This window comes from Zootermopsis nevadensis, unplaced genomic scaffold (assembly GCF_977971745.1).
Source record: "Zootermopsis nevadensis isolate Lab colony 2312 unplaced genomic scaffold, Znev_1.0 Znev_ptg000025l, whole genome shotgun sequence".
Classification (NCBI taxonomy): Eukaryota; Metazoa; Arthropoda; class Insecta; order Blattodea; family Termopsidae; genus Zootermopsis; species Zootermopsis nevadensis.
In genome coordinates this window covers 10,137,140-10,162,989 of record NW_028259157.1, presented here as the reverse complement: position 1 = coordinate 10,162,989, position 25,850 = coordinate 10,137,140, and the positions used below count along the sequence as shown (strand labels likewise).

Here is a 25,850-nt window from a genome sequence, read left to right as displayed (position 1 = left end):
TGCGTAATCTGTCATCAGATGTTTTGAATGGGCATCTGTGCATTTGCCCTGTTTTGTGTAAAATTGTCTGTTACTGGAAATATAACAGGTAAGTATGACAACTAGTTGACTGTTGCCACTTGCTTTGGATGTGAATGTTAAAATGTGAAGTATGGTGAACTATTGTAGACACATTCAGATGTCCATGGCTGTGTAGCTATGTTATTAGTACTGAAATTTACTGATGGTTAGCTACCAGACCAACACTTCATAATAATAGGGTTGAATGTGATGATTGAATTACTATATACATTTATATTTTTGAGTTTTATCGTTAAATTAATTTGTTGCGTGGAAGTGAAAAAGCGGTAAAAATACAGTGTCTATCGCGACGTTACGGACAGAGAGTTTGGTCACTAACACCAGTTATAAGGAGGAAGAGAAGAAGAAGAATGAGAAGAAAACAAACTTTTGACATCTGTGAAATAATTTATTTGTGACATTCTGATATTCACAGGATTTCATCTCCACTGAACTATGCATACTGGTGGTAATTACAACAGTTTCTGTTTGCTATTAGACTAAACCTACTACATAAACCACAGAAAAACAGAAATGATCCTCTTAAACATTTAATAATCTAAATGCCCCTTGCATTTAAGCTGTAATGTTTGTTTCAGAGTAATTTTATGATTTATTATTGTTTGGGTTGCTTTTGTAAGTTGGATTTAATAAAATAATCATCCTGAATGTAATAAAGTCTGATGTATTGAAAGCTACTCATTGGATGATGATAGTAAGTTCCCATTTGAAATTTATCTGCAGATTTAAATTCAGCGATACAGAGGAAGTTGATTTGTTATTTGATGTCGTCTGGCATTGGGGATCGTAGCTTTTACACTGAGATTTTTTTGCAGTTGTTATGTTTTATCTCCTTCATTTGCTTCTGTGGTAGGTGAAGACCAATTTCCGGACGGCCATCACAGTTCCAGAGAAGTCCTGGGCCCGTTTCCGAGACATCTTCGCAGATTACTGTGAGAAGATGAAAGAAGGAGGCGAAAAAGTGTCTGTAGGTGGTGGTTCTGATGGGGGACCTAGTGCAAAGTGAGGGTTAGCCAACCATTAGGACGTCAAATAAAACATGAGAAAAATATTGAAAGTAATCACAAACCATAAAAGGCTAAAAGATTTAAAACCCTAAGACATTTGAAACAAGAGACTTTTCCATCCAAGGACATAAAAAATTTAATTGTAATTTTGAGGAGTTTTTAAAAAAAGGTCAATAAGGTAATGAGTAAAAGTTTATAGACTGGAATTCGGGGCTGTCAAAGATAGTGAGGAGAAGAATTATTCTTTCGTTCTGGAGAAGAAAAAAATGGTTACTTCAGCTAGCTGATGCATCCGTGATGGAAGGCGACTGTTCATTTGGATGCTCCTTTACTCCTGAAGATGGTTACAGCACCCTGTCATTGATGTTTATGAACATGGTTTTTTGGATCAGAAACTTGCCTCGGATTGTTTCTTTAGTTTTTATGAAAACGGTGTTGAAAAGATAATTGTTTCTGTATTTTAAAAATGGAAAATGCCATATTTGCTCGTTTTGTTAGGAAATGTTGATAAAAGTTGCTATTTCTTGTGTGTGTCTGTGAGAGAGAGTGATTGTGTGCGCGCGCACACACATGTGTATCAACATGTTCTCATGGTTTAGGTCATACAGCTTAAGGGGTTGATTTAAAGGAAGTATGCAAGTATGAAATTAGGATTGTATTATCATAAAAGTTTTAACAAGTTTAAATTTGGAAATTCATATTGATTTTAAGAAAATGCTGGTGTGATATGGGGATGATCCTTTCATTCAGTCAGAATGTAGTGATTTATGTGTGTATATATATGTATATATATAGTACACAATTTTGAAAGCGGGGATGTGCTTGTTTGCACATTCACGTGTGTGTTTTATGATTGCTTCATTTTGTCAGATTTGTACAGGAATTTGCTGGATGTGTTGGAGTTAATTTTGTTTACTTAACGTATGTTGTTATGTTTCAGTTCTTAGTTAAAGAATCAACATTGTATGCTTTATGAGGAAATGTGTGTTGCTGAAAATTACTTGTTAAAAATCAAATTCTACTCATTAATTTAATTCAGATTTTTATTGCTTTAGGCCCTACTTATGGCATTTTCAGAACATCTTTAGGTGCCAATTTTAAGACAGTTTTAACAGATCCACAGGTTTCTAAAAGGAACACCAAATTATAAATGGCTACAGTTGAGAATCTGTTAAAACTAAATACATTGTTTCTGAGGTGGGAATATTAGACATTTTAATTAAGTCAATGGAATACAGCCCAAGAGAGAAATCATCTGACTGTGGCAAATGACTTGTGTATGAGTAAAGTTTTAAACCTGTGGAGTAACTGAGTGGATGCATGAAGTGCTGCAATGTGAGCATCGCTGCCAGGTCCAGAAGAGATCACAAAGTGATGTTAACATAATGAGAAACTGCATTGTCGTTAATGATAAGAACGTCTCAGATGTACGTTTATAAAACAAACGATCAGCTACAAAACTCTGCCATCCTAAGTCAAAAGATGTGAACATTATAGATGTAATAAAAACATGTATTAAAGTGAAACTTACAAACTACAGCTTAGAATATTTCTAAGTGTGTTAAGAAAAAATACATGCTGATATGTTTATACAGTGACAGTTAAAGAAGACCATGTCGCTTTTTAACGTCATTGTAATGTGAAATGAACCTATGACTAGAAGTGATGGACGAGAGCTAGGAATGACTTCAGAGAAGACCTGATCGACCATCAGATGAACAAGAAGGAACTAGGAAGGTCACATTTAATAAGATTTCTGAGATGCTTTGTTTCAGTTGAAGTTGATGCCAAGTGGTTTTTTAGTCATGTAACAGGATAGCCTGTGCATACTTCCAGATTGCTATGGTTTCCTAAGCAAGAGAGAAAACTGGTTGAAGTTTATGAATTTTTGAGTTTAAAATTATAAAATATATATTGAGTTGTAAAATATAGAGCTATCACACTTGTTGGTAATTTATTTTCTGTTTAGGATGTAGATGATAAATTTTACAGACTAAGTTTTCATTACTCTTTGTTACTAACAAAGTTATGAAAATTCATTGTTAAGTTGCAAAGAAATGATTACAGTTTCATATTGTGCAAGGAAGCTTAATATTTGAACAGCCACTGTAAAGGATATGAAACCACTAAAGCTAATTGTAAGTTATTTTTTTTAAAAAAGGAAATTATTCTTAATCAAAAAAAGAAAGAAAAAAAGAAAGAAAAAACAACAAAGTGTCCTCGCAATGTGCGCTGCACGGCAGTGAACTCTATGCAGAGGGCATGTAACACAATCCCACAAAACTGCCATGTAATTAGATTAAAATAGAAAGACATTGGTGGCTTGTGTTTGTACAATAATAATAATAATAATATAATAATGATGACGTGAAAACATGACATCAAAAACCAAGTTTGTATATAAATAATTATGAAGACCAATATCAGATCTGTTGGTAGTCTTCAGTCAACAGACAGATTTGAGATGGGCAATATTACATTTGACATAATTTAAGAAATGTGTTAATATGTTGTAGGTGGAGTCTGCCCGCAGTTTTTCATTTAAAGATGAAGCTGAACGTGGGTCTCGCAAACCCAGTCTTTCTCAGAAATGTGCTTGTTCTACTCATGAAAATTTAAAACTGAAATATATCAAAATTTTTTGGAATGACTTTCCTTCCATTGTTGGATGATATTAATATTAATATTTCCAGCAAGAACAGAATGAAGCTGTAGAGTTAAAAGAAATCAATAGGCTATATATAGGTTGTTCAAAAAGTTTTTGAGCAGTAGAAAGCAAAACAAAAACAAAAAAACTTACGTGTACAGTAGAAATATTTTTTTCTGTAGACATGACACCATTTTGTATTCAATGTTATGTCAGCTGTAAACAACTGTCACAAGTCTGTGGTACCAATGTAGACAAAAATAACCACGTTACCAATCTCTTCATGTTGTTGACTTTCAACCACATATCTGCTGTATAGAGACTTTTTGAACACCTTGTATTTTGAAGAAAGTGAAGCAAAGAGACAAGACACTACAGTGTTCTGCATAGGAACATGCAAGACAATGATTTCATTGTTGTGTTCTGTAGGAATGAGAGGTGTAGGTATCTAGGATATGAGAAGAGATGACATGTTATTTAGTATAAGGAATAATTTTGAAAAGAAAAATACTTTAGTGATGCTTAACACTGCCCAACTAACTTCTGTGCACTTGTTGGAGACCCTGCTGAAACCCCCAGAAGTTGACAAGAAGAAGCTTTAATGTATAGAATTAACTCAGATTACTTATTTAATAATAATAATAATAATATATATGCATATCTTTATTATATGAAAGTTTTCATTGTAGATAGTATGCATTTTATCAAAGGCTGCTGGGGACACAGGGTTCAGTGATAGCATTTGAAATGATTACAGGAACAAATTTTGAAAGTACTTTGTCTTGTTGCATTTCATAATTTCTAATCTTACAATTAATGATTTTTTTTCCCTTCATTGGATCCTCTTGGTTGTGACTTCATGTGCATGAGAGTTCATCCAGTCTGTCACATGTAAGTTTCTTGTGGTACTGTGAGGCATCTCTAAGTTAAAAAAAAAATTATTTAAGTTGTTTTGTGGGTTTGCTGTATCATGTACTGTTAATGGACACACTACACTTTGAAAAGAAATACTAATAATATTAATTAGTGGTGTTAATGGGATTTAAACAGGATCGAAGGATGTATGAAAATGGGTAATAGGTACTGTAGTTCAGATCTACAACATGTGAAGAATATGTTATCACGGTGATGGTAGCTGGTGGCAGGTATGAACAGAAAGTTGACGTAGTATTGTTCCTGATACTTCTGTACAGTGATTCTCCCCTAGTTAACTTTCCAACCAATCCAGAATGAGGAAAATATTATATAAGCAATTTTTTTAAATCCAGTTTATTGCCCATATTCTGTTAATTGTAGTTGAATTTTCTGTCAAGAAGTTTTTCCGCTGATTTGCATTATTAAGGGAAGCTGTATATTCCAGAACAAACATTTTAAAAGTCTGTGCAGTTGGTAGATCACGATGTATTTGAATTTTAGGACTAATTGGTATAAAATTAATAATTTTTTGTGTTAAAGAAAGTGGCCATGTAATTCAGTTAGTAAAGTAGATAATCATGGTTAAATTTCCTGTGAAATCTCTGTTGTCCTCTTGGTTCATCATTGTTTCCAGTAACTATGTGTGTTGCCTTTTAATCATGATCTGGCGATTTTCTTTTTAGTTGAAATCAGAAATAGGTGCGTGACACTGAAGTTCTTCAAATAGTGGTTATTTACTAGAAATTCTTATTATGAAATCAGAAGTTTTCTTTCTGGAGTTGGCACAGTTACTAGTTACCTAACTAGGCTGGACACAAAGATTTGCTAACATGAATTCTGACTTGGTTATTCTTATGAACAATATTTGCTTATGGTTAGAAACTGTGTAACTTAAAATTTGCTCGGTAACTTTATGGAGAAGTTACATGTATTTTCTAAATTTATGTATTGTATATTATGTGATATTAAATACATATTTGATATTTCATAAACACCTTCCCTTGGGGTTAGTTTCTGAGCAGTGGCCACTTACAAATAGTGTATGTTTATGAGCATCACTTTGAAGCATTGTTGGTTACAGTTAATGCTGCATTGAAATTTAGAACTCAACCACAAAAACAGTGTTTTAGTGCCACATGTTTTATTAGTTTTTCTCAAGTTTAAAAAGCATTTTGAAAACTCTGTCATATTAAGTTCGCTTCTGTTAATGACACTCCCCCTCCCCCAACCCATTGAATTTCACTGTACAGACTTCAGAATTCACCAATTATACAAAAATTCAGCTATTCCATGAAGCATTTTCATTATGTACCATATGAATATCATGCATCCTTTACATCCTTCATAAAAACCATTGCATATATTATTACTCTGTTATATGTAAATATGTTTGTATACAGCTTATGAATCCTAACATGTTTTCTTCCCCAATAGTTTAATTCATTGTTCCCCACTCTGTTTTATTACTGGCAAGATTATTGCTCCTGAAATGCAATTCAAAGACTAATTTTTTTGGAGTCTGTATTCACAAAAAATTAGTTAATTTCACTGAATTATGTAATGTTCCATATGGGCTAAAATATGTGTATTTTTAAACTGGAAATTGCCTATAATTCATCATAATTTTTCAGTCATTGAAGGTATTTTATGTCTTGAATATAGCCTGTTTCACCATGAAGGAACAGCTTCGGCAGTTTTGTCTTTTACATAAATGTACCCTGATCCTCAGTTTATTTTTTGTATGTGTGTATCTTGGCCATTGCAATAAATTACATCTGATGTGTTAGTGGACGTACCGCCTAATTTGTGATCACAGATGTGATCATGACTACTGAAATGTGATCTCATCAAAGCAATCTTTTTATTGAAGTGATATTTTTGTATGAAGTGCAGTGACAAAGTAATTACTGGTAAAAAGAGATGAACCTGCGCATATGAATGTCACTCTGTATGTTACAGAGATATGCTCTCTCATTCTTTAAATTATTCTAGAGGGTAAATTGAAGTCTTGGTATTAAATGTGACCTAGCTATAGAACTTCTTAAATGCAGTTTCTAGGTCTTTATTGGCAGTCCGTTTAGTTGGTAACTGCCTTTTAAATGAATTATCTGGTGTTATAATTTTATTTTAATTTCTTTATTAGCCAGAAGAGAAGACCAAGGTTGCTCAGTTCTGTCTGGCTACAGAAGTCTGTAACAATAATTTTTAAGGTTTTGGAGCCTTGATGAGGTGTATACTTCAGTATAATGTGCATAATGCGATTTCATAAATTAAATGGTTAAGGCAAGATAACCACATCGGTAGTATTATAGCATCATATTTGTAGAATTCTATATGGTGTTATGGTTGAAAGAAACCATTCCTTTTTCTTCATTTGGTTAGGCACTGATGCATCTGATAATTGTGTCATGTCTGTGTTTGAGCTCCACTTTTAATGGAACTAAATGATACTGCATGGAATGCTCATTGTTTAAAGAGAATTCAGTCATGACACATTATTAGCTAAACTTTTAAACTGGTTGAGCCTGACTTTTGCGTTAAAAGAATTTAATGTTATTAAATACAAAAGCTACTCTTGCCAGTAAGAAAATGTGGAAATAATAATTTGTCCTGTTATACCCAATTGTCCCATTAGGTTTAATGGTTAATATATGAAGTGGCTGGCCACATGAAAAAGTAACAGTTTTTAATAAGAGATGAAGAAATACCTTATTAAAATTATATATTATTATTATTATTATTATTATTAAATATTATTGCTATAGCAGAAAATGTGTACAGAATAGTGAAAAGTTATGGATAAAAAGTGAAGTTGATGGTGATATGTTTAGTAATTTATAAAAGTTGTTCTGTAACTGAATTTTAATTGATCTGTCTGGAACCAATTTTTTTTGGCAATCGAAGCAAACCATAACCACATACGCCTCTTTTGAGTATATGAACAGTGCAATCCGGCTATTGCTACTTATGAAGCAAACCTAGTGTCACATGAAGCTGTAAATTTAATTAAATTTAGGCTGTGGAATAAATCTGAACTATGTGTAGCAGATTATGTATAATACTGAATTAAGGAAAGGTGATTTAAAATTATCTTTTCACTGATAGACTAAAAAGTACACAGTATAATATTGAATGCGTCAGTTCTCAAAAAGTAAAAGAACATAGTTGCTCTGTTTTTAGATACAGCATAATTGGGTTTTCTTTAAACTGTTTCAATAAAACACTAATAAGTAGGTGAACCATTACAGGAAATATACTTAATTAACTTCAAAATTTGCTGCATTAATTTAAAGTGTACAGTATCTTCTGAGTGATGAGCTGGGTAGCTCAGTCAGTATAGTGACTGGCTACGGACTGGACGACGGGTTCGATCCCTAACGGGCAGAGGATTTTTCTCTAGCCACTGCATCCAGACTGGCTCTGGGGCCCACCCAGCCTCCTATCCAGAGGGTACCGTGGTCCTTCCCGGGGGTAAAGCGTGGTCAGGGCGTGACGCTGATCACTTACCCCTTCTAGTGTTGAGGTTAGAAATGAGTAAGAGCTACCCCACCTCTTCCCCCAAGCTGCTACATGGCATGTAGGAGGACAGCTTTTCTTTACTTTTACTTTAATTCAGTATCTTCTGAGTAGAAACTGCAAGTTGATGAACAGTCATATAATTGTCTTTAATAATGTAGCAAATTCTGGGCACATATGTTCTTTTTATAATGCACTGATGATTTTGCATTGCTGATAAATCTGATTTTAGCTTCATTATGTTACTAATTACTCTAAACTTTCCCTTTCTAACACAAGCCATCACAAGTTTGACCTGAAATTCAAAATAAATTATAAACTTTTGATGGTATTATACAAAATTCTATATATACAGTTAACATGCCCATGCTCATGGAAAATATCCTGTTCACTCCGTTGAGTGAGGATGCTGGTCTGTTAATTTGCTTCTGCCAATATATAGAGCAGCCTGTTTTGAGGTCTGTACACTGTTTTGCTAAATTGTAAGTCACTTTTGGTTTGTTCATTTATCTAGAATCCAGACGGGTCAGTTGATTGCATTGCTTAATCAGTTCACAAGTGTTTGTGGGCATGTTTTTTAAAAAAAATTTGTGGTGGGGTTTCTAGTGTTGTACAATTGTCAAGGTATGTGTAAGTATTTATAATGCATAATATTGTGGTAGTTTTGAAAAGGGGATTTTAAAATTGGTAAAGAAACTAAGTGATTGGAAAAAAAAGTGCTGGTTCTTTGTTTTCTCTGGGTGGAAATTATTTGCTTGGTGGGAATATTTAGTGTCTGCAATTTTGTGGATTTTTTTTTGGGTGGTACAGGGAACAGAATTAAATACAAATTGTTATATAATTGACAATTTTATGCAGCATTTGGTAGAATTTATCACTTTGTGTTGGTTAATGGGAAGCAGGGGGACACAATAGTTTCTAATGCCAACAGCTATAGCTCAGTGCATTTGTAATTGTTACTTTGCTGGAAAGTATTATCTTTCCTCCATAGGAATCAGATTTTCATTTATGTTAAGAGAAGGATTGCTTGCTACAGAGTGTGACATTTCATGAATTATTGACAAAGTTACAGTTACACAAATGACGTGTTGGTGTTAGTGACTGGTTATTGTGTGAATGTGGTATTACTCAACTCTGAACTGACCGTGTTATGGCATGAAGTAATACTGGGCTACAACTTTGAAAATATTATCAAATTAGTTAAAAAGTGAATGGTTAAAAGAATTCTTACTGAAAATCAAAACTAAAGAATATGAAAGAATTAATGATATTGACTTTTGAATGGCATCAGTTTCAGGTGGCACGTTCCATTTGTTTTCTTCCTTTCATCTTGTGTTCAATCGGATACAGACTACTTGTTGAAGGATGAGTGTCTTTATATGAACTGCAGTCATGTTTGAATCTTGCCAGGAAAGAAAATGGATACAGCTACACTGCCGTATATGTAAAACTCAACACAACCATAAAAGAATTGACATAGTGAACACAGAAACAAAAATAAATAAATATAATGAATGTGCTGTTGTCTGTTGATTGTATTTGATTATGGGTTGCACATACTTTATAATTTTCAGTGGGTGAATTCATGATTATGATGCTCGCTCCAGATGTTTGGTTGGATGGTCCCTTTCTGTTGCATGGAATTTGATTCAGGGTGTCACACTGGAGACTTCCATTATTCGCTGAATAGCACCATTGTGCACTTTTTAACTCAGAGTTTATAGTTTATTTTTAGGCTGCTGTTCATTGTAATGTAAAGGCGATTTGGGTACAGAATTTTACCTGTGTTGTATGCATACTTAAATATTTCATACTTTCCATGAAGTTTTGAAGACATTCTTCATGTATCATCTTTTGTATCAAAATATATCTAGAGTCTTTCTTGGCATTTTCCACATGTGAAGAGTTGTACTGTAACATTGCACTAACACAATCATTAGAAGCTAGTTCATGTACCTGAAAGTATATCCCCACATTTCTGCTGAAAATAAGATAAGGAGACTTGGGTTGGTTCCATTTCACGTGTTTGGAGGAGCCTTATTGAAATATTTTTATAATTATAATCTAATTCCTTTGCACTTAACAATTCAACTCCGGGTTTGTCTGGGAACTGCATGATGTGTTTGTGTAGCCAGGTTAGTTTAAAGATATATAATTGTGGTTAAATAATGCACATTTGATTATTTGTTGAATTTTTTTCACAAAATTAGGCTTGGTATATTTTGCTTGTTAATCAGAATATTTGACTGTGTGTGCATTTCAGTGAAACTTTAATTTTATGAACAGTAACATGCCATTAGACTTGCCAAATATTACTTTAGGCTGATTTTAAATATGTATTTCCATTAAACATTTTAAAGTAGGGCTCTTGTTCACATGGTTTTTGTGGATGCATTCCTGGGGCAAGGTATCATAACCAGGGATTTTTTTGTGTTTGTGCTGTGTCTCGAGACAAATTCTTAGGCAGTGCCTTCAAGAAGCCATTCCTTTCCTGCCAATTTTACAAGTTGTAACCTCTTTCGTATTTAAAATTACCTTCATCAGACATACTGAGTTGTAACTTCCTTCCAGGATGTCCTTTGGCCACTTGTAGTTACAAGTTCTGCTGTCTTCTCTCGTTCCGTCAAACGTCTAGAAGGATGATTTTCTGGCTCATAACACAAGAGCACAACATGCAGTAACTTGTTTGTGCATTTCAGTGCTATTTCTCTTGTATCCCAGATTGTCACGGAGAGACAGCATCACAGTATCCTATGTTTCGTATGCTGTACTTATGTTACTTCAATTATGGGAACATTTTACAGTATTGTAGTGTAGATTTCTATGGCAGTAATACCTCATAATCTGGAAAAAAACCTTTGGGGCATTTGAAAGTTTATGACGTCATTGAAGGTGACTCACGATGTTGTAAAGTTTCTTGTTGGCATAATATTTATACTGCATACATACATTACATAGATCATCATTCTTTAGAAATATTAAAACTAGCTGACTTCAAGTCCCCACACCTGAAATAAAAATCTGGACAAAACAAGTTTTAATTAGAGATGTGTGAACATTTTATAATTTAAACAACTGACTGTTGTGGCATAATGGTAATCTATTTAACTTGCATTCATGGAGCATCAGTTCCGGTTCTTGGGGGTGTTCATCGGTCCTTTCAAGCAGATGACATCAACATAAAATTGTCATTAATGTTTGTGTATATGCATAAGAAAACCTGTCTCTGGCTGTACAGATTTTAATGATGGACATTGGTTTATTGATGAAATTTAATTTTGGTTCATATTTCACAATTTGGACTTTTGAATGAGAAGGAAGATGATCACATTCTGCTTATATAGATGTTTTAATATTTCGAATTTCGTACAATCTAAACTAAAAATGTAACTCCTGGATGTTTTTTTGGTTTTAATGGGTTGCCATTTTACTTGGACAGAATTTTTGTGCAACTTCTACCCTGTTAATGTGGGATATTTTTCAGATATAATTGTCCAGTGTTAGCAGTTAACCGTACTGTTCATGCAATGAAACTTACACATGAACCAGCTGACCATGTGTCATACAGGAGTATACAGGTGAACCATTAACCTCAGTGCTAAAGTTCAGCTGGCACCTGCTTAATCCAGGGATTTAAGTTTCATATTCCCATACAGTAAAGGTTAATATATACAAGACAAAGGAAATGGTTCAGATCATAATTTTAGAACCTGAAGAAATATTACACATTGTAGTTATTGCTGTGAACTGTTTGCCTAAAATGGACTTAATTGGTAAGACTGAGAGTACACCTTTCTAATATTAGTGAATACAAGTAAGTGAAAAGTTCAAGGCTAAGTAGGATTTGAGGTTCTGACAACGGTGAGTACGAAGATATCTCTCTTCTGGGTTGTAGTGCCATACAATCATGTGACTTCAGACTGCATGGTACTACTATAACCCAGAAGACAGCAATCTTAGTTCAAGGCAGAGTTTGAGTTTGTTTATTTGTTTGCTTGTTTGTTAGATACACTGAATTAACAAAAAGGTCAGATCTATACTGAATAATTAATGTTAATATAAATGCTCCGTGCTTTTCTTTGTGTATTTTAGTACAATCAAGTATAGGTCTTATGAAGATCCGTATACTGTTACAGATGTTTAAGAAAACTGTGAAAAGCATAAACCTGCAGGAAGTGTAAACTTTGAAACAATTAAATTGTCATTATTTATGTTTCATAAGAACAGTATACACAAAATAACAAGAAACCTACTTACTGTGGTTTTCTGTATGATTATTATTATGCTATTTTGAAACTAAACTTCATTTATATTTTTACAAAATGTCTTTTTATTTTGGTACTAAATTGGGCGGCATCTGCATTTGACTGCAACTCATTTTTAATAATTAGGTATTCAGCTCCAGGACATTTTCAGACCCTACCAGAAATGTAAAATTGAAGTTTCACTTTGTGGCACATGTTTATTTGAAGTCTCAACTTTAAAATGTAAAAGTATTGTTGCTTTGTTTCTAATACATGCATGATCTGAGAGGAGAGGTAAAATGTTCATACCGAGACTGGTATGGATTCTGGTACCCGGAAGTTGACAGTGAATGGACTAACCCAGTCTTCAATGATAGGATATTACATAACTGAAAACTGAAGTACATCAAGATTCCATTTGATTTTTGTCAAGTCTGGGTTTATTATATGGCCTGGCACCAATTTGTTGGAAGATATGTCTTCAAAATGTGGGAGGAATGTTATATTTCTGTTGGAACAAGTGCATTTGATGTGGGCAAAGAATCAACAATGTTTCAGTATTGAGTTTGTGAAACCAGTTTATTTTTTAATCATGAGTCTCCACATTCCTAGTAAATAATAATGGTAAGCTGTGTTGATAGTTGAGGGCTTTAAAGGAACATTTGAAATATTACATATTTCCCAACATTTTAATAATCAGCACATTTATTGTTTAATCTTGGAAAATTATAATCCTTTATAAATGCTGGTTTAGCTCAACTGATGTTTACATCACATAGGAATTACTGTAATATGCTGTTATTGTTAAATTATTGTTATTATTTGAATTCTTGAAGATGGCACTCACTTGATAAAAATAGATGTTCAGAAATTGTTTTAAGAATTCTCTTTATAGAACCTTGAATTGGAGTAGAGGAAACCATAATTTTAAATCGTACCACATGAATTTAAATTATATGGAACTTAATATGCTTTCTATAACATTTTGTTTGTTGCATAGGCACTGGTATGTGTGTATATTTTATTCTTGTATGTCCCAGATTTGATGAAATGATATGTCTGTTGCATTGCAGATGATACATATGGAGAGGTTTTTATGTGACATTGGTATCTGAGAGGAGACTAGATGGTTGTAAATTAATGTTACTATAATTGTTTACATTTTTTATTGACAAGTTCAAGGAAATGTTCTGTTTTATATATATTTTTCTGTAATTAACAACAATAAGGATAATGAGCAAGCTTTAATTATTAATAATTTAAACATGGAAATGATGAAAAAAAATTTACAGTAGCAGTTGTTATGTTCTAGGTAAGCAATATTTTGCGTTGTAATATTTGTATGAATTCGGCTCTAATAATATTATCCCGTCTCTATTATAAACTGTTTCTGGAGACATTTGACCATTTATACAAGGAAACACATGAAAACATGTTTTATGGCTGCTTAGTTCTTGTAATTAAAGAAAGCTGAATTTACGTGTTGAACCAAGTTTATGATTCTTGTGCACAAGTTGAAATTCTTGACATTTTACAGTTTTTGTTTTATCCATAGCATTAGACTTGTTTCTGCCGATACTGCATGGTGAAATGTAAAGCATAAACAAACGTGATTCAGTGTTCTCATGTGTATTGTTAAATACAAAGAGAAAAAATTATTGTTTCACAGATCTAAATGTGGGTATGTTCCATCTCATTTGATTATTCTGGGTGAAACTGAATATATTGGGTTACCAAAATTTTATTGCATCAGTAGGACCAAGTGTCTCATTCCTTTGTTGAGGTTGTTCAAGAACTTTAATTCATCTTAGGTTTATTCTAAGCATGACTGCTTAAAAAAAGAGAAGTGCTTTATTAACAGCACATAACATATTTTCCACTCTTCTAACCTACATTATATTTTATCCTTGGAAATAGGAACTTGCAAGTAACAATTACCTTCGAGTTACAGTATCATGCCTATTTGTGACAGGCATGGAATAGCTGAGAGATGGCTATAACTGTGTTGGAATACATTGAGGTAATATTTGTTATTCCAATTTCCTTTTAAATATTTATAGTCAGTTATTGTTTAATGAAGATTTGCATTACAAAATTTCATTCTTGAACTTTTATTAACATTTATGAACTTTTATAATGAAGCTCATATCCTCTGCTGGCCTGACCTCCGAACATGGATTCACTTAGCCCAAATCTCCAAAACAATATTGAACATGTGCTAACAAAAATGCAGTTGAAGGATGCAACGTCACCCAGTCAGTGAAACCGGGGGAAGTACATGACTCAGTTTATGTTATGCCGTGCTTTTGTGTGCATCTTGTGAACGATGGTGCTCTCTTGTTAACGTCTTTGTGGTTCATACTGTTTATGTTTTTGTTGCTTGTGTATTTCATTTCAGGCAATAAAATTGTTGATTTCTAATTTTCTTTTGTCATGTTTCGGACATTTGGGATTGTAACTCCAAATTATAACTGCACTTATGTGAAAGGCAACTCACTTCACAAAATTTCTCTTTAAAAGCTGTCCAGGATTGTAAGAGTGGTGAGTGACTGCATGTCTGTTGACAAATTACTTACTGAAAATTTTTATACTGCTTTAGCTGCTTGGCCATTTGAAGTGAGACATTTAAAGGGCCTAAATACACTGCCAGTTTTCTTTTTCAATTTTGTACAATTGCAAGCTTGGTTGGGCAACAATAAGAATTTCTGAAACATTTTATTCCACTGCATACAATTATGCAGGTTCTCTGTTCGAATAGTGTTAAGGGTTCCGTAATCATTTGGTACTCATGGTTAGGTTTCATTTTCCCATCTCTCTGCTATTCTGACTCCAGAATAATTGAAACTTGTATTGACTCTCAGTACAGACTTCCATATGCTTGTGCTTAGCAGTAAGGATGAAAACTAAGTATGTCTGTAATTTGTTTTTCATTCCCCAGTAAGGGAATACATCCATTGTGAATAAGGCAAACACTTAGCCATTTAACATGTCAAAATTATCCCTTGGTGGCTGTAATGCACTTGTTTTAAAACTCATAGAGCAAAGATATTCTCAGTAGACTTGCACCATGATAACATATTTTGTGTAGCTGTGTTTACCTCCACAGTCCTTTTGCTAGAAAAATGAAAATTAACTAATTCACATCTCAGGGAACAGATAGGTGGCAAATACTTTTGTATGTATATGGATGACAAAAATTTCAAGTGTATTAGAACAGCAAACTTTGAACACATTACAGAATTGTAGGATTTGAGGTTCCCATGGCAGAGTGTACAAAGATGATCTTTACATTACTGAATTGCCACAAATTCAGATTTGATTTCTGTTTCTTGTGGAATAAATTTTTGATACTGATTACTAAAATGGAATAAAGCTTTGCTTAGTAAATCAATAACTGCTTCTGAAATGAATCCTTGCCTGTAGAAACATTCATTGTGCAATATATTAATTCTTTGGGCAAATCAAATGATTCAGAATACAAATTTTAAATGTTTTATCACGTGGGAACCATTATCAACTAGAATTTGAATACTTAATTTTGCACAACAATGTCTAGGAATGTCTTAAGTACAAAATTGATGGATTTTAAAATAAAATCCATGTCTATTCAAGTAGTACAGAATTTCCTGGGTGTAATGCTGTGAATGGAGGGACTGTGGAGGCACAATTTGTGACAGATTTGTATAGACTTTTAATTCAAAATGTATTTGTGAGCTAGCTGTCCTATGATCATTATGGAAGTAAATTATGATGTAAACAGAAGTTGACAGTTAACATGGAAATGAAGAAAGAGAGCAAATGAGGTATTAATTCTAGAAACTGAAAACTTAAGAACAAAATGGTTGAAAGTGTTGCATGGCATTAAATGTTAAAACAAAGAAAAGGAAAAAGAAACTATTGTCTTTACTTTCTGGAAGTATGTTTAATGGATTTTAAAAATGAACAAAGAAATGTATAGTTTTCAGTCATTTAGTAGAGATGAATTAAGTTTGTTTCTCTATTGCAGAATGGTGCTGTTGTATGTATTTTGTATTCCATGTAATGTGAAAACAGTAAAATATCATAAGGATGAAAGGGACGGCTACTGCCATCTGGATATACAGGATTGTCTCCTAATTGTAATTCAGATGGCACTGGCAGCAACATATCTGCAACATCAAACAAAACAATAGCATAACATGCTTAAAAGCATGATTGGGGCTGTGTGTGAGTGAAGAAAGAAAACTAAAAAAAAAAATCTTTGTTTATTTAGCAAGTACACTGCCATTTTTCCCCCATTATAGGTGGAAAGCTAAATATCACCTTCATTGTTAAGGTGAGCATAGAGATAATTACATTAAAACACTCTTATTACAGGTATTAAGAAATAAAACAGTTGAGGTGGGATTTCTGTTTTTATTATAATAATTATTATAATTAATTATTGAGTATTCTTCTGAATAGTGTGTGTTAGAAAGTACTGGAGATGTTACATAAAAATGAAACATTTTCTTGTTAAAAAAATCTTACAGACTTGTACACTTGAACTATTTTCTATATAATTAGTATCTCCCACTGGTCAGTAACATCGCTATGAAGCCAAAAGTTGATGTGTAGAAAAATAATGTAATCTCCAGGTCACCTGTTGTCTATATTTCATACAAATCTGGAGCTTGTGGAAATTTAACATCTATTATGAAATATTTCTGTACCAGAATATGCCTTTGGAAATGAATATTTTATGGCAAATTATCAATTTTTGGCTTGATGTTATAGCTATTGCAAGATGAGCATAATATACAAACTCCCGAAGAATACGTCCATGGTGTCTGCTGAACTGCCAGTTACAGATGTGAGATGTCTAAGCCTGCAGAGTATTCCACATCCTCCTTCCTAGTGTCGTGGGAAAGAAATTATGAGCAAGAGCACAGCTAATCATTCAGAATGAGAAAAATTACACTGCATAAGAATTTATTTATTGAATGATTTTCAGTGATATCACTATATGCTTGTTCAACATAAATTTAGAGCAGCTCTTGAAAGTCATCACATTTAACAAACTCAGCAACACTTTAAATTGATTTTGCTTAATTTCCTGACCAACAGTTTTGTTTTTGAGTTTGTAGTAGCAAAAGTTCTTGTAAATGGAGGCATAGGTATATGGTAATGAATTGCAAGAAGTGAAGACTTACGGAGATTATGGACCTTTTGTAAAACTATAAAATTTGTTACCTTACTTTATTACCTGAAACACTTCCTTATTTATTCCCTCAGTAGTTACTGAGTAAATGCATCATATTGCTGTATGTGGACTGGCTTTAGCTACAATGAAATAATGTCCAGGTAGTGTATATTTGAGGGATAACATGTTTTTTGGAACCTGCTGGATGCAAAAATATTGGCAAATTTGCCAAGGGTGGTCAACATGAAGGTGTCAAAGGTCAAGATTCAAATTCCACGAGGAAAAGAATAACAAATTAGCATTCGTTATTTCTTTATTTGTCCGTGTACATTTTACTTAATGACAGTCAGCAGCTCATATTATATAGCATGACATCTCTTGATAAGGTTAAATAACTCTTCCTCCTTCATTTGTCAAATTACCTTCAGAAACATATTACTGTTTTTCTAAATTAACAGTTTAGGCATTTCAGTTTTGAGTCAAATTTAAATTATCTTTGTGAGTTTTTATTGACTCTTCTTGCTATAATTTTAAAATATTCCGTACAGGAAACAGTGTTACAATAAGTACTGTATCATGCTATGAATGACTATTTAGCATTCATCTTGAAAACTTATCACCTAACTAAACAATGTGTTCATTGTTTTAGAATTGGTTGCTGAAGTCTGTCACTAATCTAAACTTTGAAGGAAAGTCCAGGCTGGCATCATAATTTATTGACGTAAATACGTATATATTTTTGGGTCAGTGTCATTCAGCAAAAAGTGAAACGAAAAAGTGTAACTGCATTGTTATGTTACCTTGGAAACGTCAATTGTTTACTGGGCATTATTGTTAAAAGTAAACGTCAATTGTTTACTCGGCATTATTGTTACCTAGGAAATGTCATCTGTTTACTTGGCATTATTGTTACCTATAAAACATTTCATTACATTATATTACATTAAATTACCTTACCTTACATTACATTAAATTACATCACTTTACATTACATTCAGCTACCACAGACCAATTGTAAAGCGTGTATAAAGGAAATATTTAGAATAAAGCCAATATATAAACTTCCTTTCCGTATAGACGTATTTACGTCAAATTCTCCGGAACCGTGGTTCCACTGACAACCTTTTTGTATTTTTACACCATTAGAAGCAGTAACATCATCCACTGGTTTCTAAAATTAATGTGAACACACAAGACCCATCAATTACAAATACAATAATAAGCAACTTATCAGTCACGTCTCTTTCCACAATTCTAACTCCAATTCTAATTAATGTGATTATTACTACACAGCCACCAACAAAAGAAATGTCAAATGAGATAAGCATGTGTTGGCCACTACAGTTTCTTTGAGTTCTAACTTGCAAAACAACAGTTACTTGTTCCATTCTGTTCCAAGTATTTTTCCATAAAATATAATTACTTCAGAATAATGTGTACTACAGCTAACAATTGTTTCTGTTTATACAAAGTTCAACTGTGTGTTGATTACTGTTGCCAAATGGAAACTAATTTCTATAGGAATACAATGACATTTTGTAGCTATGCCCATGCACATTAATAAACCACATTATTTTAATACCTATGATACCTAAAACATTACCATTACCATTACACATAGTGTTTGTATGATTTGACAGGTGTAGTACTGTCATAAGTCTAACAGGTCTTTGGCCCTGGTAATATTTAAGGGTGTGATTAGACATGTGAAAGAAAATTTACAGGGTGCTTGCACACTCTTACCTCTTCTGTTCTTTTCATTAAAATTAACTAACTAGATGGCTTACCAAAACCGAAGGTTCATCACCGAATTAACCAAAGCTCTCCACCGGACTCTGTCCTGGGCCAACAAAATCCAGTCTCCTTCAACCCATATCTCCCACAGATCCCGCCTGACATTATCCTCCCATCTACGTCTAGGTCTCCCCCGCGGTCTCTTCCCCTCAGGCTTCCCAACCATTACCCGGTGCACACCTCTTGTCACATCCATGCATGCTACATGTCCCACCCATCTCATTCTTCTTGACTTAATCACCCTGACAATATTTGGGGAGTACAGATTTTTAAGCTCATCATTATGCAGTTTTCTCCAAGTCCCATAGTCTTCTCTCCTATGCCCAAATATCCTCCTCAACACCATATTCTCAAACACCTGCAATCTGTGTTCCTCCCTCTGAGTGAGAGACCATGTTTCGCACCCATACAAAACAACAGGCAAAATTATTGTTTTGTATACTTGTCTTTTCATTAAAACAGTAATATTACATAGAATGAAGTGTATTCTGCATTCCTGAATATCTAAGAGATTGTACTCCGAGAACAAGCACAAATATTGTTCCTTGTTTCTGTGTCAAACCAGATACCTACCAAAGAAGCCAGACATGTTAGAACCCTAGCAATCAGCTTGGTTTATCAACCAAGTAAAGGGGGTACTTCTCCTAGGGGAGAAGTGGAAAGAAAGTTTAACCATGACTCTCATCAGCCATATGTATCTATAACATAGGGCTAAACTATATACTGCATTACCTCCAAAATTCCTACATACCGTTACGACACAGTTTATATCCACATCTTACTTTACATTTCAATATCACCTTGCAAGATAATTTAATACTACATTCTATGTATACATATTATAATAGCATTTGAAGATGTTCTGGTGTCACATGGACTTGGTAGACACCAATGTTTCTCTGAACTGTTGGCATCTACAACAAGTTCACCAGACACCAAAACCCAGAACATCATTATCCTCACCACTCTTGAAAGCTCAGACGTCACATTTCGCACGTCATATTATTTATGTAAGATTTCTAGTGAAAGCTCCCAATAATAGTGAGAAGTATCTCAAGTCTAAGAGTTCAATTTACAAAACAAAGGGAAACAATATGCCACTTATAACTTGACAGCAGGTCTGTTCTTATTTTGCAAGCATGGTGAGTTTTCTAGACATAGTAGCCATTAAGCAAACTTATGTAATAAGGGTTAGCCAAACTGGACAGGAACTGTGTCAAACTCTTCTGCTCAAGCTGACACACACAAGAACATGCTGTAGTTAAAATAAGTCTATTGAAAGGCAGGGATAGTACACAAATTTTTCCTTCACATATTTATTTCATATTGTCTAATATGTTTTCCTCCTTTCTCCATAGTCGTTATAAAACTGATAAATTATTGTAATACTTTGTGTACTTTCAGATGTTCTTTCAAATGACCATTATGATTAAAAGCTTTGTTACAGATGTAACATTGGTACGGTCTTTCACCAGTATGTGTCCGCTGATGCACAGTAAGATGACTTTGCTGTGAAAATGCTTTCCCACAGTGACATGCATATGGCTTTTCACCACGGTGGTGTCTCATGTGAACGGTCAAGGAGTATTTATGAGTAAAGGCTTTCCCACAAATGGTGCATATATATGGTTGGTCACCAGAATGAACTCGCAAATGATCTGCTACATGAACCTTTTTAGTGAATGACTTCTGACATATTTCACACTTAAAAACCTTCGTTGCTGTGTGAGTTTTAATATGCACATTTAAAGAAATCTTTCTGGCAAAAGCCTTCTCACACAGAGTACAGGAATAGGGTTTGATCCCCAAATGTAGGTTCACATGATCTCTAAGAGTAAATTTTCGAGCAAATGATTTTGAACAATGTGTGCACTGATATGGCAGTTTACCTGTATGTATACACATGTGTTCTGTCAGTTGAAATTTTCTCTTAAATGCCTTTGGGCATACCTCACACTTATGACGAAACTGAATTTCATTTTTGTCACCTTCAGTAGTTTGATTTTGTCTGTTAGTTGTGCTCTCTGTTATCCCACAGCTTGAGTTTGAAATTACATTTTCTTCTGACTTTATGTCTGTTGATTCTATTTTGAACTGTGGAGTAGGATTAGTGTCATTTGTCATTCCAATATCAACATTATCCACAAGTTCCTCCTTCACAGTGCACTGCACTACAGGTTCAAAATATGCACAATTCTGATCCCATAAGTCATGACTGTCAGCTTCCTCAACATACTGTTCTGCAATGGAGGCGGTGTTGCTAGAGGTGTCACACTGATCATAGCAATCCCACTGTGGCTCAGACTTCACAGTGACACACTGAAAGAAACCTGTGAGTTTATTTACAAGCAGAAGATATTTCTAAACTGTTTATGTTAAATATTTCCACAACAAATGCCCTCTCTTTGATCATATCTTTGCTTACAAGTTTAGGTTCAAATAGTTTCATATTTTATCAAGATAAAGGATATTTATTATTCACAAAATAGCTCAAATTTGGCTTTGTACTGCTACTGAATGGTAGCAATGGCACATAAGAACAACATCAATGACCCTGTTATGCCTGTAGTGAATTTCTAATAAAAGATACACAATCTAATAACTAAAGTTTGGCTGTTTTGGACTGCTGAAAAATATGAACATAACTTGTTCCAGAAGTGATGAGACAAACGCCAGGTTATGTGAACCAATACCCAATGTACCAACTTACATTGAAATTAGGAATAAAGCCCTTAACCTACAATTTCAGATTATCACAGTGAGAAGTATGAAGATGACTGCCTTCTGGGATGTTTCACTGTGTAGTCTAGCAAATATTGATAGACATTTTAGAGGCAGTAAGCACCTCTAAAATATCAGTCACTTTTTACCAGACCACACAGTACTACATCCCAGAAGACAGTTACGTTCTGTTAAAATTTACTGGTCATGTCACACAGCTTGTATGCAGTCCAGTTGGCCACATGTCACAACAGCATACTGCTTAACTGTTAACTCTGAAGCTGAATTTTGATGGGCAGCCCTATACTACAGGGGTTTAGTTCTGTTATTCCCATACAATAAAGATTAATGTTATGCATCTTCAGTCCTAATAAACTGCTACAATCATAGATAACAGGTTCTCCACTCTCTTTTGAGTATTACAAGCAGAACACTACAGCTCATCACCCAGTGATAGGTGACTGACTATGAATTACAATGTCTTGAAATATGTCTGAAATTGTGATTAGCCACAAATGTTTCCTTGTATGTAGTTTGCTTGCATAAGCTGAGTCCAGACATAAAACTGAGGATGGTTTAACCCTTTGCGGTCCCTCTTAAATACCACTACAGCTCTCTACAGGTCTATTTAAATACCACTAAGCTGTATAAATTCAACTACCATTATGAACTGTTTTGATTTTCTTTTTAACTTGCATAAAATGGAAGAAACTTTACTAAATATGGTGAAAATATGTTCTCAGAGGATCACAGTTCCTTTTATTTGAATACTAACCGTGTGAAATATTTTTCACGGACTGTACCACTGTGAGATACGTAATAAGTGGTGCCTTTCTACTTCCTGTCGCTCGGTAGAGAAGAAAGCAAGTCCAGGTCAGTAGATATGACTTTGGCGACGTCTAAACATCTCTTATTGCATGCAGATATACGATGCATAAGCATTGGATTTAATATTCTCAGAGCTGTGCTTCCTATCGCGCTGATTTCGTCCAAAAGTTCAAGACCAATTCAACACCAGGAAAGTGAAACAGAATGCGAAGTGTAAATGATGAAGTCACTACACATAAAGAATGCTTGGTAAGAAGTAAGTAAAGTTAAGTAAAGTTTGTCCCACTACGTGCCATACAGGCGCTTGGGGGGAGTGGAGGTATAGCTCCTCTATTTCTTGACCTTGGCACTAGATGGGGGTGAGTGGTCAGCATCACGCCCCGGCCAGCTTTACCCCTGGAAAGGACCCCAGTACCCATTGTAGAGGAAGCTGGGTGGGCCTCAGAGCCGGTCTGGACACAGAGGCTAGAGGAAAAATCCTCTGCCCCCGTCGGGGATCGAACCCCGGTCGTCCAGCCCGTAGCTAGTCACTATACTGACTGAGCTATCCCGGCTCATACTTGGTAAGAAGACGAAAGAATATGCACATGTCAGTGGTAGAATGCTCTATGTGCCAAAAATCATTAAAAAAATATAATTTCCTACTGGGACGATGGGATAATTGTTTTATAACTTTATCAGGTATAAAATACTTATATTGTAAGTAAATATGACAGCAACACACCCAATGGTATTACTTCACTACATGATGTATGGCAAAACAATTAATTGGTGTGGAATTCTGGCTTCCTTTAGACACGTGTCAGAATAAGATGACTTTTCTCTCCTGCCTCCTTTCACTATTATAAGGTACACAAAGTCTTATCAGGAAAACTAGGATAGAACTAGTGCAAAGAAAAAGGCTCGAATAATATGCTGACACTGTTTGCCAGCCTCAGTTTGACTCCAAATAATGTAAAATATGCGTAAAATACATGGCAGACTCAGTCCGACATTGGACCGGAACTCAGATATTTAAATGTCGGACTCAGTCCGACAGAGACCGCAAAGGGTTAAATATACAATAATAACAAAATGTACAGGAGCCTCAAATACAGGGCATATTTAAAAATATCCTAGAGTCCCACTTATCTGACATACTGTATTATCCAGTGTGTCTGAATGCTCCATTTTACCAACAGTCAGCACAGCATGAAGCTGAATAAATCACACTCGCTCAATATACACTTACATTTTATGTACTGAGTTGCTACAGATGTACTACTACTACGCAGGCACTGGCATGGCCTTGGAAAAAAAAGTTCAAATACCTCTTTTGGTTGTGAGATTTTTTCATTTCATTCTGCATTGTATTTTCTTTGTAATTTTATTGATATTTACCATTTTCTGCAGTCTTCCTTATTATCTGACATTTTTGATCATTCTTCACTCCTGTTTAGATCAGATAATCAGGACTCCACTGTAGCCAGAATTAACTTTTATTTGTCATTAATAGAGTCAGTACTTCAACACATTACCTCTAAGTCCTGTATTTTGCATAGATGAGCTCTCAGTTTGGAATCAGAAGCTTCACATTTCTCTTTGAATTCATACGCTGTGTTGGCCTGTTCTACACATTTTGGACAGATATTGTTTGGCAAGCCATCACCTGGACACATCTGGGCAACAAAGAATAGAACACAACATATCACTAGTTGGTGAGAAGGAATAACAAAATCATCATAGTCTATGCATGTGTAACATGGACACGTTATTTAAAAAAGAAAAAATTATCATGTGTGCTGGTATAAATTAAACAATATAATGTAAATTTGAATTATTTACTAACATCTCTGAGGCAGAATATATTGATGCTACTTTAACAATGACACATCGCTTCCAAATATGACGGCCAAAGAAGTACTTTACATACAAATAAATTAAAAAAATTGTAACAACGAAGCTCACAATGTGACATTACATTTACCTGGATGGCTGCAAAAGCCATGATCCTGTGCGGCAATAAAACACTTTCGTAACTAAAATCTTCTTTGAAAATTGGTAAAAGTACTTTAGCTTCTTCCATGCAAAGTCGGCAGACTTTATCAACATTTATTATTGCAGTCATCGTTATGGAGTGTTGAAAACAGATTAATCTGGTACTAAATAAAAGTATTCTTTTCTAAAATCTATTTTACGCGACTAATCTTAATACACAATAAAAATCTCAATTCAGCCGGTCACTTTCACGTTTGTAATTGTTGCATCCATCCAAACTGCAACATGCAAATTTAACCAAAGCATAGTTTTCACCAAAACAATATTTTCCACATATAAACCTAACTGTTAATTACAACTTAACACCAAAAAATACACGTAAGTACATGACGACAGGTTTCCTTTTCTATTTCTGCCACTGCATACTTGATGGCCTTCTGCACAGACGGCAGACATTATAGCTATCGGATGCTGGAAATTCAATAACACGAGCAAACATTTCAGTACAGATAACTTGTGTGGTCTATGTTAGTTTAGGCAAAGGAATGTGCAGAGTTCATGAATTATTTTATGATGTCATATCAATAGCAGAGGTTTAATGGTACAGAATGAGATGAAACGAGGGTCATATCTAGGCGCCGCCAATCACATTGTTCCCGCAGCACCTCCATGTACGAGAATTATGTCAATGTCAAATCAAAATTATTCTTGACCGAGAGTACTCATTTGAATATAAAAATAAGCAAACAAATAAACTGTCAACACTATAAATGGCACTAGTGCCAAGCGCGTTTCGACCTCAAGAGGTCATCATCAGTGGCAAAAGGGGAATTAATTCATATAATATGATCAAAATAAATAAGGCTTTAAAACAAATCACTCACCTTCAGGATTTGTTTTAAAACCTTATTTATTTTGATCATATTACATGAATCAATTCCCTTTTGCCACTGATGATG

At 34.3% G+C, this 25,850-nt stretch overlaps 2 protein-coding genes across 9 annotated transcripts in view; one reads left to right on the top strand and one right to left on the bottom strand.

Moving 5' to 3' along the window:
* Pur-alpha (Purine-rich binding protein-alpha) overlaps nucleotides 1-16,928 on the top strand; it is a 54,557-nt gene extending 37,629 nt beyond the window's left edge. For all 6 annotated transcript variants that reach the window (XM_022071717.2, XM_022071718.2, XM_022071719.2 and 3 more), the window contains one exon: nucleotides 935-16,928. In XM_022071717.2, the coding sequence (XP_021927409.1) occupies nucleotides 935-1,087 (153 nt within the window). In that variant the 3' untranslated portion in view covers nucleotides 1,088-16,928. The remainder of the gene's footprint in view (nucleotides 1-934) is intronic.
* Nucleotides 16,929-17,866: 938 nt separating this feature from the next.
* LOC110833524 (uncharacterized) lies at nucleotides 17,867-25,604 on the bottom strand. 3 transcript variants are annotated; one of them, XR_015537049.1, is made up of 4 exons: nucleotides 24,875-25,604; nucleotides 24,432-24,572; nucleotides 20,300-21,684; nucleotides 17,867-20,269 (listed from the first exon to the last, which is right to left on the bottom strand). XR_015537049.1 is itself a non-coding variant. In XM_022071693.2 (3 exons), the coding sequence occupies exons 1-3, from the start codon at nucleotides 25,019-25,021 to the stop codon at nucleotides 20,743-20,745; spliced, it is 1,230 nt and encodes a 409-aa protein (XP_021927385.1). In that variant the 5' UTR covers nucleotides 25,022-25,604; the 3' UTR covers nucleotides 17,867-20,742. The 3 variants fall into 3 exon arrangements, 2 of the variants coding, with proteins under 2 accessions (XP_021927385.1, XP_021927386.1); XM_022071693.2 differs by having other exon boundaries at nucleotides 17,867-21,684; XM_022071694.2 differs by having other exon boundaries at nucleotides 17,867-21,684; nucleotides 24,881-25,595.
* Nucleotides 25,605-25,850: the final 246 nt, after the last annotated feature.